Consider the following 13,153-nt stretch of genomic DNA (forward strand, 5'->3'; position numbering starts at 1 on the left):
TGCTTGAACTGGAATTTTGTGCTTGGTGCTGGTCCTTGGCCACTCTCTTTGAGAGCAAATAAAGTGGCATGAATTCTAGAATTAGAACCACAGCACCTTCAGACCAGGGATTTGTAGTTTGTCATATGCTCTGATTTAATAGTGCTAAAAAAAAAAAAAAAACCCAGATGGGGAGAGAAATAAAAAACCCCAGGAGTGATTACAACAGAAAAGACTGCTCTTGGCATTTAAAATCTAAAGTTATGGCTATGTGGTGAGGAGAAGCTCTAAAAATGACATTAATAGGATTCTGTCTCAAGGTTTTTGCAATGAAATGTGACTGTTCCACAAATGGAAAGATGGTTTTCCTCCCTGCTAACCCATTTAATTGAGGAGCCATCTGCCTGTTTCTGCCTTGCCTCTGAGTATTGACTGTTACACCCTGAAATGCAGCAGAAAGCTGCAGCAGGCTGCAGAGAAAATGGAATGTGGTTAAAACCTCTCCAGTGAGAGCTCTGGGTGGTTAAAACCTGGCTTTGCCAGTGAAATAATCAGAAATGCCTTGAAGTCTCAAGGGGGAAGAGATGTTTCATGAGGAAGTGTTTGGGGTTTTGTGCTTTTTTCCGTGGGTTTTTGGATTTGTTTTGTTGTTGCCTTTTTTTAATGCTCCTCTACAGATTTTAACACCACATCAGACTATTTAATCACTTTTAGTTTACCTCAAGAAAAGGCCTCTTGGTGTACATGTACATTTATTTTTAATCACATTGCACCACTCCAGAATTGGATAAAAGAAATCTGCCAGCTCCAAATTGTTACCAAATATCTCCTCTTATTATTTTTTTTCAAGGTTAGTAGCAAAGATGAGGACTTTCTGGACCTCTCGGTTGATGTGGAACAAAATACATCAATTACACATTGTCTAAGGTAAACAGAATTCTTTGGGAATGGAAAAAATACCTGCCCTGGTCAGGAGGAAAGAGCCTGGATTAGTTATTCTCTGTAGGTTTTGACATGAGGTAAAACATTGTGAGTTTTGGAAGGGTTCTTAGTGGGTTTTAGTATTTAATAAATACTAGTGGTAGATAAGATTGATTTTCACTTTCTTTTATGGGGATTTGAATTTGTTACATCCCATAGCCAAGCTCTATCAAAAATAAACATGCAGTGTTTGATTTCACAATAAATTCTTGATTATTTTCATATTCTTACTGAATTTCAGTTGCCTGGCCCTGATGTTAAGGGTCAGTTTAGTTTTTCCTGGTAGACATTTACTCCATGTGTTTGTCTGCTAGATCCAAGGCTTATCAGCTGCTTGGATATTTAATTTGCATCCAGCATCTGGCTATTTAATAGCTGATAATGGATCTCTAATTGCTGGGAGCTGAAGGATCATCCAGACTTTGCTACTTAATGGCTGGAGATGTGAACATTTAATTTCTGCCACTAAAGAAAACATGGAATGGCTACTGATGGAAACAAAACTCAATCACCTTCTTGCTGTTTATTAGCTTTCCTAGCCAGAAAATAGGCAGTTAATAGTGTAAATTCCAGATTTTTCCAGCTGAACATTGATGCTGCATGCCAGGAACGAGACAAATACACATCAAATGGCTCTGGGAGCACCATGAGTGAAAGGAGTTTCATCCTCTGTGTGTTGTTTGGGGGTTTTTTTCAGCATTTTCAGCCTGGATGCTCTGGAATATCCCTGCTTATGCCACTCTCTGATTTCCACAGGGGATTTAGTAACACTGAAACTCTATGCAGTGAATACAAATACTATTGTGAGCAGTGCCGCAGCAAACAGGAGGCACAGAAGAGGTAAGGGCCAAACATTCAGGCTGAGGGAGATGTTCTCTCTACATTTCTGGGCAAATACACCTGGTGGATTCAGGCAGAGAAAAGGTGAGGTTGTGTAGGTCTGTGTTTGGTGAAGAAGTGGAGAGACCAAGTAACTTCATGAGGAGATTCATTCTGGGTTTCTCCCTGAAGAGTTTCTATCTGCTGTTTCCAGACATCCACATTTTCCCCAGTTAGCATTAATCAGCTTAAAGACCCTGGAAAACATCCCATCTGCTTTGTCTGGGAGCACTGGGTACAAAAAAATCTTATTTCTCCCCTCAGACTTGGTCACAGCCAGAGCAGCAACACAGATTTATTCCAGCTCTTTCTTCCCACTGATGGGTAAAAAAATCAATATTTTCCTGCAGTTGTTTTGCATTCAGATGCCAGTTGTGCTGTTAATAATTTGGAATAAATATTGCCTGTTCTCACTAAGAGAGGAAAAAAACCCTATTTTTTTATTCTATCAATATTTTGGATTATACGGGATTCATTTCATGGCGCTTCCTCATAAGGAAGATATTCTTGAACAAATCTTTGTCTGGAGTGATTTGCTAACCCTTCCCCTTTATTTCCCACATTTTTGTGCTCCAGAATGAGGGTGAAGAAGCTGCCCATGATCCTGGCTCTGCACTTGAAGAGGTTCAAGTACATGGACCAGCTGCACCGCTACACCAAGCTGTCCTACAGGGTGGTGTTCCCCCTGGAGCTGAGGCTCTTCAACACCTCGGGGGATGCCACCAACCCTGACAGGATGTACGACCTGGTGGCCGTGGTGGTGCACTGTGGCAGGTACCTGTGCACATCCCCTGCCTCTCCTTGGAGTTCTGAGGGGATCCCTCATCCCTCTGCTGCTTTATGACACTGCTGGGCAGTGCAGGAGCACTGGCAGAGCTGCTTGGATAGAAGTATTTCGATTTTTTTTAAATGTATTTTTTACTAGGTTTTTTGCTATTCAGTTTTATATTTTTACTGTCACTTTTTCTGGGTCTGGACTGAAGGCACTTGAGGAGGTAGCTCGTGTTCAGTTCAGGTGTTTATTATTTCTTATCATTGAGACAGCCTCACAACCATGAGTTCTGCACCTTTTCATTAGAAGGCACAAAATGGCCAACAATCTCTTGTTCCAAGATCTTTTAAGACTAAACTCTCCAATTAAAAAAGAACACCTAGATTATTTTCCCTTTTAACCCAATAACTGATCCTAAAAGTCAGCAATGAGGACTTTTCTGTCCAATTGCAAAACATCACCCAAACCCATGAAGAAGAAGGTGAAGAAGAACAACCTGTCTCCACCCTAAAACCTCCATCTTGCTTCATATTTATTTCTATATTCTAAAACCCCAAACTCTGAGTTTTCCACCCTGTGACATTACACATTTCTAACCAACTGCACACCCACAATCCCAGGGCTATCAATCAATTTTGGAAGTTTTCTCCACAGCCTCAGGTCAAATGCAGTGTTCTCTTGTGGCTCCGTGCCTTTCAGCCCAGAAAATTTAAAATTCTCAGCATCCAGAGCTCCAACATTTTACTGTTTTAAATTTTACTTTTCAGATTTGTCATTTTGTGTCATTTGTGTCATCTGCACAGTGGCACATCAGACAAGTTCTTCCTTTGAGCTGTAGCAAAGAGCAATCATTAAAAAAACCCAAAACAACTAAAAACCCCAACTCTAACCCTGCTTTCCAGGAAATCTAAATGGAAAAAAAAAAGAAATCTTGGAAAAACACCTACTGAAATAGAATTAAATTCTATTTTTCATCTTGCTGCTGCCTAAACCCTTGAAGTTTCTTTAGAAGCTGGTGCCATCATGTGGAATAAACTGTGCACTGCTGGGTTTCTAAAATATCCTTATTTTCTTCATTAAATTTTAGTTTTAGCAGCTTCAGTTCTGGTTTTAAAAGCAAAGAGGAAAAAACTTCTGAGCATTTTAGAAAAAAAGCCCTCATCAAAGGGAAAAAATATTTTTAACTGCCTTCAGGAAGTGTGAGTTTGAAAGTAACCAGTTATTACAGCACATAAATGCTTTGAAATATCTTTTTGAGGAAAAAAACCTGCTAATAATGAATAGATTTAGTATAAATAAACTTCATATAATTCTAGATTTTTGTTGTGCAGTTATAGTTATATATAATTTTTATCATTTTAGGATCTCAGGCAATGCATTTTCTTGTGTAGTTTTTATTTGCCATACCTGTGCCTACACTTACGTGTTTAGATAATGGTGATTAATAATTCAGATTATTAAATGGTTTTCCTTTTTTCTTCAAACCTTTTATCCTGTGTGGGGCTTTTAGGATTCCTGTAACTCACCTCCTCTCAGTTCTTACTGGGAATTTACCAAAGGCTTGAGATTAATGAGATTTTCTGAATATTTTGAGTTCTCAGAACTTGTTTGAAATATTTTGCACATAGGGTTTTACTTCAGTTTAAATTTAAATTAGGTTTAAATTCAAGTTCAAATTTAATTTTATGTAGTTGCCCTAAAAAAAGGAATTCCATTCTGGGAATTGGAAACTTCCACTAGAAAAGTGGGAAGGGCTCTCCCAGAGGGTCTGGCTGTGCTCAGGTTAAACCACACTGAGAACTAAAGGAATTCCTGCTGTGAAATAAAACAATTCAGAACTGATTTAAATCAAAATTTCACAGTGGTCAAAATACTCAGCAGTGGTGAATGCAACACAGGCGAGATTGAAATATTTTTAATTTTGATTTTTAAAATCTCTGAATGATGATATTCAATACAGCATTGTGCATTTGGAATATTTTGTGTTTTCAAGCAGCCAACAGCAACGTTTTAATTGAAGCAATTTGGCAAAAATCTAAAAACCTCCCCAGAGAAAATCTGGGCAGTGGAGCTGGGAGAGCAGAGGTGGTGCTGGGGAGGGCAGTGGCTCCTGGGTGATACATTTGCAATTCCTTCTCCTGCAGTGGCCCCAACCGTGGGCATTACATCACCATCGTGAAGAGCCACGGCTTCTGGCTGCTCTTTGATGATGACATTGTAGAGGTGGGTAACAAAAACACAGCAAACCACCCCAAAACTCTCATGGCAGCCCATTGTTAGGCTCCTCTCCATTGCTGACTTGCATTTCATTGCTGCACTCAAAGAGCTTCTCACTTTTTTTTTGGGTCGCTTTTCACCAACGAATTGTAGAAAAAAAAATATTTTAGAGATGATGTTGAAACAGCTCAAGCAAATTTTTCCTTTTCTGCCAACATATCTGTAAAGGCTGATATCCACAATATTTATACATCCATGGATTTCACTTAATTATTATGCAAATATCAAACAGTAGAACAAATGCCACAGCAGAGCTGCTTTTTGTAAAGATGAAAATGCTTTGTCTTGGAGATCCTGTGGTCAAGGCCTGATTAAGTGTCTAAATAGCAAAATCCATGCTTGTGTTGAAATAAAAATGTAGCACATTCCCCATTTTTAATTTTTTTTTTGATCTTTGCATGGCTTTGAGCATGAGGGGTGGCTCCCCAGTGTGTGTGGCTGTCAGCAGTTCCCTTTTTCCCATTTTTATGTTTTTGGGGTCATTTTCCTCTGTTTCTGTCATAGTCCAAGTACAGAATTGTGTCACCTAATTTGGAAGTGGTATTCACCCCAATATTTTAAAATGCAAGTGTTACCTGTATTTTCCATCCAGGCGATGAACTTCACATTTTAAAAGATGGAAAATAACCATCCTCTTATTCTGTATTTGTTTTCTATCAGTCACTTCTATGTTATATCTTCATTTTTAGTGCAAAACCAAATTTCTGTTTATCTGCAAGCACTGTTGACACTTTTATAGATGTGCCAAAAATGGCTTTTAAATGCGTGCTGTCTGATATTGGGCAGTAAATCCAGGAGCTGTCATGTAGTTCTTCTCTTCTGGGAAAAAATCCACTTTTTTTTCCTTTATGTTGCTTTTCTATCTTTAATTCTGGCTTGCTTTTGGTTTTCAAGTTCATCTTTTATAGATTTTTTTTTAATGCTGTAAAAACAAAGCTCTTTGGATGGTTTAAATTCTAGGTGTGGCCACCTAACAAAACAGGTTTGAGAAGGTGAGTGCAAAGCTCTTGTTCACAAATATTGCAGCTGAAAACCCAGGAAAAGCCTTTTCCCTCTGAAATACAAAAAGCTTTCTTGCATTTTTGGCAAGTGATGTGAGTGAACAGCTCCAAACTGAAAACAGGAAGGAGTTTGTCCTCATTACCCACTAAATGTCAGCAGTGGGGAAGGCAGATTTATTTGTGTGTTAGCATTTCATGGGAGGGCCAACTCTCAATTAAATTGGAGATTGATGATCCCCAAACATCCTGCAGCATATGGGGGAAACAGCAAATCCAGGGGACAACTCAGTCCAAGGGGGATCCTGAGCCAAGGCAAATGGGCTGAGAAAGCTGAGCCACTGATCTGTGGCTGATTTGAGTGTGACACTGGTCACAGAGCAGCCAGGGCATGCAGCCAGTGCCAGAATTTACCTGGAAACTCCATCCATGGAGCAATCCACACTGAGGGCAGGCACAGAATGGCTCTGCTTAAAAAAGCCCTCAGGGATTTGAATGCTGAACTGCATTTGCTTTGGAGAACCAGAATAGGTGGCTGGAAATGAGCAAATCTCAGTTCATAACATCATTTTTAATGCCAGGTGAAGTTGGAGAATCCTAAGAGTTGTAGCTTTAGAGTAACAGGATCCACTGGTTGGTACTCTACAGTTACAACTGGGTTAAACTATATCTGCTCAATAAGAATGGGAAGAATAGAATCTATATCATCCCCTTTCAGCTCCACTCTCTTTTCTGTGCATAGTGACATTAAAGGAGGAAGTCAGTTTTGCTGTGCCGAAACTAAAAATATCTGAGGCATGAATTAATATGGATCAAATGTTTGAGTTGCATTCAGGATGAGTAGTGGAAATAGGCTTGATTGCATGGCAAGTGAGCTGGCACTTAAAATAAAACATGTTTGACTTGTCTGCTAAATATACTGCAGGAGCAGAGGAGTGTTCTTTCACTATATTTCTGTTAAAATGTGCCTCTAACAGTCTGTAGTAACGTTATGTTAATAAATGGTGTGAAAATGCAGCAGCCTCAGCAGGGGATTTCAGCTTCCCCTCACTCCTTGAATGGAGAAAAGACAAAATCTGTTTAGGGGCTTTATTTCCCCCTCTGATTTTTTAAGAGAAGGTGTTTAACAAAACCCTTCAAGAGAGAATTTCTGCAGTTGATGCATCCTCTGAAAACTCCAATCTGCTTTTTCTTGTGCTGGGAAAAGGCTGCTCCCAGCTCACTGCTGTTTGGCAGTGCCACAGGGAGAAGCCAGTGCTGCTGAGCTCTGGTGATGCCAAAATCTGCTCAGGGAGCAGAGATTTCACCTTCTCCAAGTGGGTTCTGCAGCTTTCTCTTTCTTTCTTCTCTTTCTTTCTTCTCTTCCTTTCTTCTCTTCCTTTCTTCTCTTCCTTTCTTCTCTTCCTTTCTTCTCTTCCTTTCTTCTCTTCCTTTCTTTCTTCTCTTCCTTTCTTCTCTTCCCCCCTTCTCTTCCTTTCTTCTCTTCCCCCCTTCTCTTCCTTTCTTCTCTTCCCCCCTTCTCTTCCTTTCTTCTCTTCCCCCCTTCTCTTCCTTTCTTCTCTTCCCCCCTTCTCTTCCCCCCTTCTCTTCCCCCCTTCTCTTCCCCCCTTCTCTTCCCCCCTTCTCTTCCCCCCTTCTCTTCCCCCCTTCTCTTCCCCCCTTCTCTTCCCCCCTTCTCTTCCCCCTTCTCTTCCTTTCTTCTCTTCCCCCTTCTCTTCCCCCTTTTCTTCCATCACAGGCTGGTTTCTGCTCCTCCTGAGCAGGGCACGTGTTCAACCCAGAGCTTCTTGTGTTTGCAACATTTCTTTACTTCCTCAACTTTATTCCTTGGGAATAAAAGGAAACTTGAGGCTCATCTCCTCCTCAGCCTCTCATTTCTGTGGATCCAGAGTCCTAAAGGGATTAAAATACTCCATATCCCAGTGGATGCTGAGCAGCACAGGTGCCTGGAAATGTTTTATTCCAGTCTCTGGGCTGCAGGATCCAGCTCACTGATGGGAATCCAGGTGTGCTCAGGACCTGGACCATCTTTAAAAAACCTTTAAAATTCCCTCCAGTTGTGCTTGGAGTATGAGAGCAAAGCAGCTTTTCTGCACACAATCACAACTTGAAATACAAGCTGTGTAATGATTTGCTGTGCTAATAGATTTTAATTCTATTAGTACAGCAAATCATGATTTTTCTTAAGACACAAACGTTGTGATAGGTACTCCAGAAGGCTTTGCTTGGTAGAAAAGCTCTTTTATGACCAAAGATCATAATTAGAGGAGACCCACAGAATTCATGAAGCTCTTGCAGGACTTTTCTCCTTAAAAGAGTTACAATAACTTTGAAATCTGGAGTTATTTTAGCTGAAGCTTCTTGCCTGATTAGTGACTAATTAAAAAAAAAAAAAAATAATTTAATTATAAAATACTCAGTCAAGGTACCACCAGCATGAGGAAAGCAAATATAAAAATGTCATGTAGTCCTTTAAGGATACATTTTCATGGATCACTTGTTTTGTAGTCCAGCTAAGGACTGTACCCCTTCTGAAAAGTTTATTATTCATCCTCATTTCCTGGTTTTTCAATAGTCAGAAAGTTATTAAGTGGGGAAAAAAATGTTTTGTTGGATTGAATGATGTTGGAATGTCAGCATGTCAGCACTGCTTGGCTTTCCAGATCACCTCCAAGGGCTGGGAATAATGGTTTATCTGGGAAAAGGCTTTTAGGTGGTGATGTGATTGAAGCTAATTAAAACTTCCATTAATTTTCAGAAAATTGACGCCCAGGCCATTGAAGAATTCTATGGGTTAACATCAGACATTTCCAAAAACTCTGAGTCTGGATATATCCTCTTCTACCAGTCCAGGGACTGACAAGAGACACAAAGAATGGACACAAGGAAAAAGGGATCAAGCTTTGTCCAGGTGGAGCCTGTGTGTGCCAGCAGAGCAGCTCCTCGGTGCTGCTGTAGGACCAGGACAGAGCCAGGGGAGGGGAGAGCTCCCTCCTCCCCCTTTGGAGGATTAGTGCTGAACTGCCCTAACAAGAAGAGTTTTGTTCCAGTTTTCTTTCTGGGCTTTTTTTGGGTTTTTTTTTTACGTGCTATCTTCCAAAATCTGCGTTACCTCTACTTGGAACCCGGCTGCTTATTTGTTCATGAACTCAAGAAGAGATTTCAAAGTAGCATTGTAGGATTTTTACCATTTAAAGTTGGCCTGAGGCTATACCTTGGTTTCTGCCATCGTTTTTCTGTATTTTAGCAGAATGATTTCAATATTCAGTGTCAGCTGAAGGCATATTTTAGGATATGAGCAGCAGCTGCTTGCTGGATATTTTTGGTGACTCAGACTTGAGAAGCAGTACAAAGCTAAGACATATTGGAAATGTCAAGTCTGTAATTTTTATAAAGAAAAAGCAGACAAACCCTTTTCTCTGCAGCATTGTAAACCTCCCCATCCTGCATTCTCTTGGGTTTAGAGAACACTAACAGCACTGCTTCTTTTTGTACTCTTCTTTGTGCTGTTCTGTTTCTCCTGCAGAAGGCAGAGAACTGTCTCCACACCCAGCCTCTCCTGCTGTGCATTTTCCTTTGCAAGCAGCAGTTTTGCCTCCAGTTGCTGCAGGTTCCAGGGCAGCAGAGCAGCCCTGAGCTGTCAAAGACCATCTCTGCTGTAGAAAAGTTGGGAATTCCAGCCTTTCTTGGAGCTGTTGCATAAACCAAAAGTGCCCTCATTCTGAAGCAGGATCTGTTCCACATTTCACTCAATTCCAAGCAAACTGATGCAAATTGCATTTTGAATCTATGCTAATCACAGAAACAGCACCAGTTGGGAAGGGTTGGCCAAGGGAAGGGGTGTTTAGGGAACTAATCCAGGAGTTCTGAGTCTTCAGGGTAATGAACAGGGGAGAAGGAAAACCAACCAACCCAGCAGACATTACCTGGTCAGTGTTGCAGCCATTGTTGGTGATGTTTGTCTCCATCTGGGAATCATAACCCCCCTAAAATGCTTCTGATTGTTTTACCTCTCTAGGCCTTGCTTCCCAGGGGAAATGGTTGGTCTTTTGAAGACTGAAATGAAGCAATTATCAGTTATGTGTATATATTCTAATCTCAAGGATAACTAGGAATAAAAGACTGAAGAAGTTGGTGAGAAATCTCAGAAGATCTTGTGCAAGTTTCTTTTGGAGAAGCGCTGTTGCTGTGCCAAAGCCTGTCCCAGCTGGCTGCAGCCTCCCAGGGGGAGGAGTGTTCTGCTGGGCCCCTGAGCTGTGTGTCCTCAGTGTGGCTGTCACAGCCCCTCATCTGTCCCCAGTGCTTGTTGTTCTTGAGGATCTTTAACTTATGCAATTCTGTGGCTCGTGCAGGATATTCAATATTTTACCAAAACACTGTCCTCAGGAAAGCAGGATCTCACAGCTCCTCGTGCTGCCTGTGTCTGTTCCTTCCTCTCATGACCACAAAGGTGATGTTTAGCAATTAACTCCTGCCTTCAAAATGCAAATGAACCTTTGCCATTGTATTCCAGCTGGGTGCAGCTTCCATTCTCCTGGCACATCTCTTCCAGAAGATAAAATATGGACATTGGGTTTTTTAATTCTTTTTTATTATACAGAGTACTGTCATTTTAAGAGACACATTCAACAGCAGCAAATGTTCTTGTCATCTTGTTCTGTTGTGTGACAATTGTTCTGGCTAAGAGTCTTCTCCCCTTCTCCACACACAAGCTGTGAGTCCTCTCCTGGTGATGCCACCAGAAGACTCTCATCACTGAGTCTTGCAAAAAATGAAAAAAAAGAGAGAGCACTGAGTTAAAAATAATCTAAACAGTAAATACAAAAAGTAATGTAGTACACTAGACATGTATTTTGTATATCTGGTGATACCTTTTTACAAATAAAATACCTGACTGAGAGATAATATTGAAAGATATATACTATAGATTAAAAACTGCTCAAAGTGCACTTTTGCTACAGATTTATAAGGAGACTAAAAGGAATTAAATGGGAAGAGAATGGTGTGATGTTACTTCTGTATAATAAATGACCCCACCTGTCTCCAATAAAGGTCATTATGATCAAACCCACAGCACCCAGAGGTTTTTCCTTGAATTTCACTCCTTAACTCCTCCCAGCCTGCTGGCTGCCTGAGGATCCTGCTCCTGCTGTGTCTGCATCCCTGTAACCTGTGCAGGAATGGGTCAGGGCGGGAGAACTGAATCATTGATTCAGTGGCAGAGATTGTAACTGCTGTGCTGCTACAGCAGGGAGAGGTCACCCGGGCCTCTGATCCTCCTTCCCCCCTCACCCCTGGAGCTCTGCTCCTGCCTTGCCCTGGGATTTCTGCTCCCTCTTCCCCCTGTGTTGTGCTCCCTGAGACTTTGTTGCAAATATCTTCTGACTGATCTGGAACAGAGACATTTAAAGGCAAAACCAGGAGCCTGTGCTTGGAGCTGTTGAGGTTCATTGCAGGACAGGTTTTCATTTTGTTGTGGTTCACTGCAGTTCACCTTAGCACAGGAAAATGGGATCCTGTGAGAAGGAATTTATGGGAATACAATGCAGTGGGAGCAGGGGAGATTGGAAGATGGCAGCTGCTCTGTAAAACCAGGTTGTAAATCCTAAATGCTGTCTGGCCCTTGTCCTGCTGGGTCACACCTCAGCAGGAAATAAATAAATTGAGCTGATTTTAACTGCAGTGAACATGAGTTGGACTTGCAGGAAGAGCATTCCCTGGAAATTGGGAGAAAACAACCAAACCCAGAAGGGCTGAAAGCAAAGTGCTTTGAGCTGGTTTGAGCCACCAGGGCAGGACTGATGGAGCTGGGGTTTGGGAGCTGGGTTGGTCCCTGCAGCTCTTCTCCAGAACCTCTACTGGAGTGAGGATGGAGACCATCCCATGGTTATTATTTCTCTATTAAATGATATTTTGCTTCAAATTCCACATTTGTGGAGAGGCTCTGCCCTTGGCTCTGCAGCACAGAGGTGCTCTCTGACCTGCTGGTGGTGCTCAGCACGTTCTGGGTACCAGCAGCAGCTTTTAAAGCCCAGGTGCCAGCTCAGTTTAGGAGATACTTTAAACAAATCCTATTTGATGGGTACAAGAAAGAAAATGGGCTGACAAAAGCCCCTGAGACAGTTCAGACCTTCCCATTGTGGGGCATTTAGCAAAAGGAAACAATCCCTGAAACGTAATTAATTCCCAACGTGTGAAGGGCTGCTGGCTCTCACTAATTAACCCCGGGGCTGCTGCTGCTCCTGCAAACCCGGCCTGGCTGGGGCATCTCTGCAGAATCCGGGAGGGATGGGGTGTCTGGAGGGAGAGATCAGGTAGGGAGAGAGAGATGGAGGGAGCAGTGGAGGGGCAGAGATGGAGCAGTGGAGGTCAGAGAGGGAGCAGTGGAGGGTCAGAGATGGAGCAGAGGGTCAGAGATGGAGCAGTGGAGGGGCAGAGATGGAGCAGTGGAGGTCAGAGATGGAGCAGAGGGTCAGAGATGGAGCAGTGGAGATCAGAGATGGAGCAGAGGGTCAGAGATGGAGCAGTGGAGGGTTAGACATGGAGCAGAGGGTCAGAGATGGAGCAGTGGAGATCAGAGATGGAGCAGAGGGTCAGAGATGGAGCAGTGGAGATCAGAGATGGAGCAGAGGAGATCAGAGATGGAGCAGAGGAGATCAGAGATGGAGCAGTGGAGATCAGAGATGGAGCAGTGGAGATCAGAGATGGAGCAGTGGAGGGGCAGAGATGGAGCAGAGGGTCAGAGATGGAGCAGTGGAGATCAGAGATGGAGCAGAGGGTCAGAGATGGAGCAGTGGAGGGTTAGACATGGGGCAGTGGAGGGTTAGACATGGAGCAGAGGGTCAGAGATGGAGCAGTGGAGATCAGAGATGGAGCAGTGGAGGGACACAGATGGAGCAGTGGAGGTCAGAGATGGAGCAGTGGAGGGGCAGAGATGGAGCAGAGGGTCAGAGATGGAGCAGCGGAGGGTTAGACACGGAGCAGTGGAGGGTTAGAGATGGAGCAGAGGGTCAGAGATGGAGCAGTGGAGGGTTAGACACAGAGCAGTGGCAGTGGGGTGGTGCCAGGGTGGTCCTGTCCTTGTGCTCTGCAGCCAAAGCTGCAAAGGGAAATGCTTTGATCTTTCCACATCGTTTGTGGCAGAATGAATGGCCTCAAAGTGACACTGGGGCCCTTCAGGTGGGAATTTGGGAGGGAATTCCTCCCTGGGAGGGTGGGAGGCCCTGGCACAGCTGCCCCTGGATCCCTGGCAGTGCCCAAGGCCAGG

General features: G+C 42.8%; 1 protein-coding gene across 2 annotated transcripts in view; it reads left to right on the top strand.

The window, feature by feature from the left end:
- Window positions 1-10,959, top strand: part of LOC118698651 (ubiquitin carboxyl-terminal hydrolase 12-like) — a 30,918-nt gene extending 19,959 nt beyond the window's left edge. Inside the window, exons 5-10 of one of the 2 annotated variants that reach the window (XR_008508617.1) lie at window positions 830-906; window positions 1,717-1,800; window positions 2,416-2,613; window positions 4,756-4,834; window positions 8,645-9,815; window positions 9,905-10,959. Coding sequence is in view for 1 of the 2 variants with exons in the window: in XM_036402117.1 (XP_036258010.1) it covers window positions 830-906; window positions 1,717-1,800; window positions 2,416-2,613; window positions 4,756-4,834; window positions 8,645-8,746 (540 nt within the window). In the remaining variant the exon portion in view is untranslated. Of the gene's footprint in view, window positions 1-829; window positions 907-1,716; window positions 1,801-2,415; window positions 2,614-4,755; window positions 4,835-8,644 lie in introns of both variants that reach the window. The other variant, XM_036402117.1, reaches the window with a different exon arrangement.
- Window positions 10,960-13,153: the final 2,194 nt, after the last annotated feature.

This window comes from Molothrus ater, chromosome 14 (genome assembly GCF_012460135.2).
Source record: "Molothrus ater isolate BHLD 08-10-18 breed brown headed cowbird chromosome 14, BPBGC_Mater_1.1, whole genome shotgun sequence".
Classification (NCBI taxonomy): Eukaryota; Metazoa; Chordata; class Aves; order Passeriformes; family Icteridae; genus Molothrus; species Molothrus ater.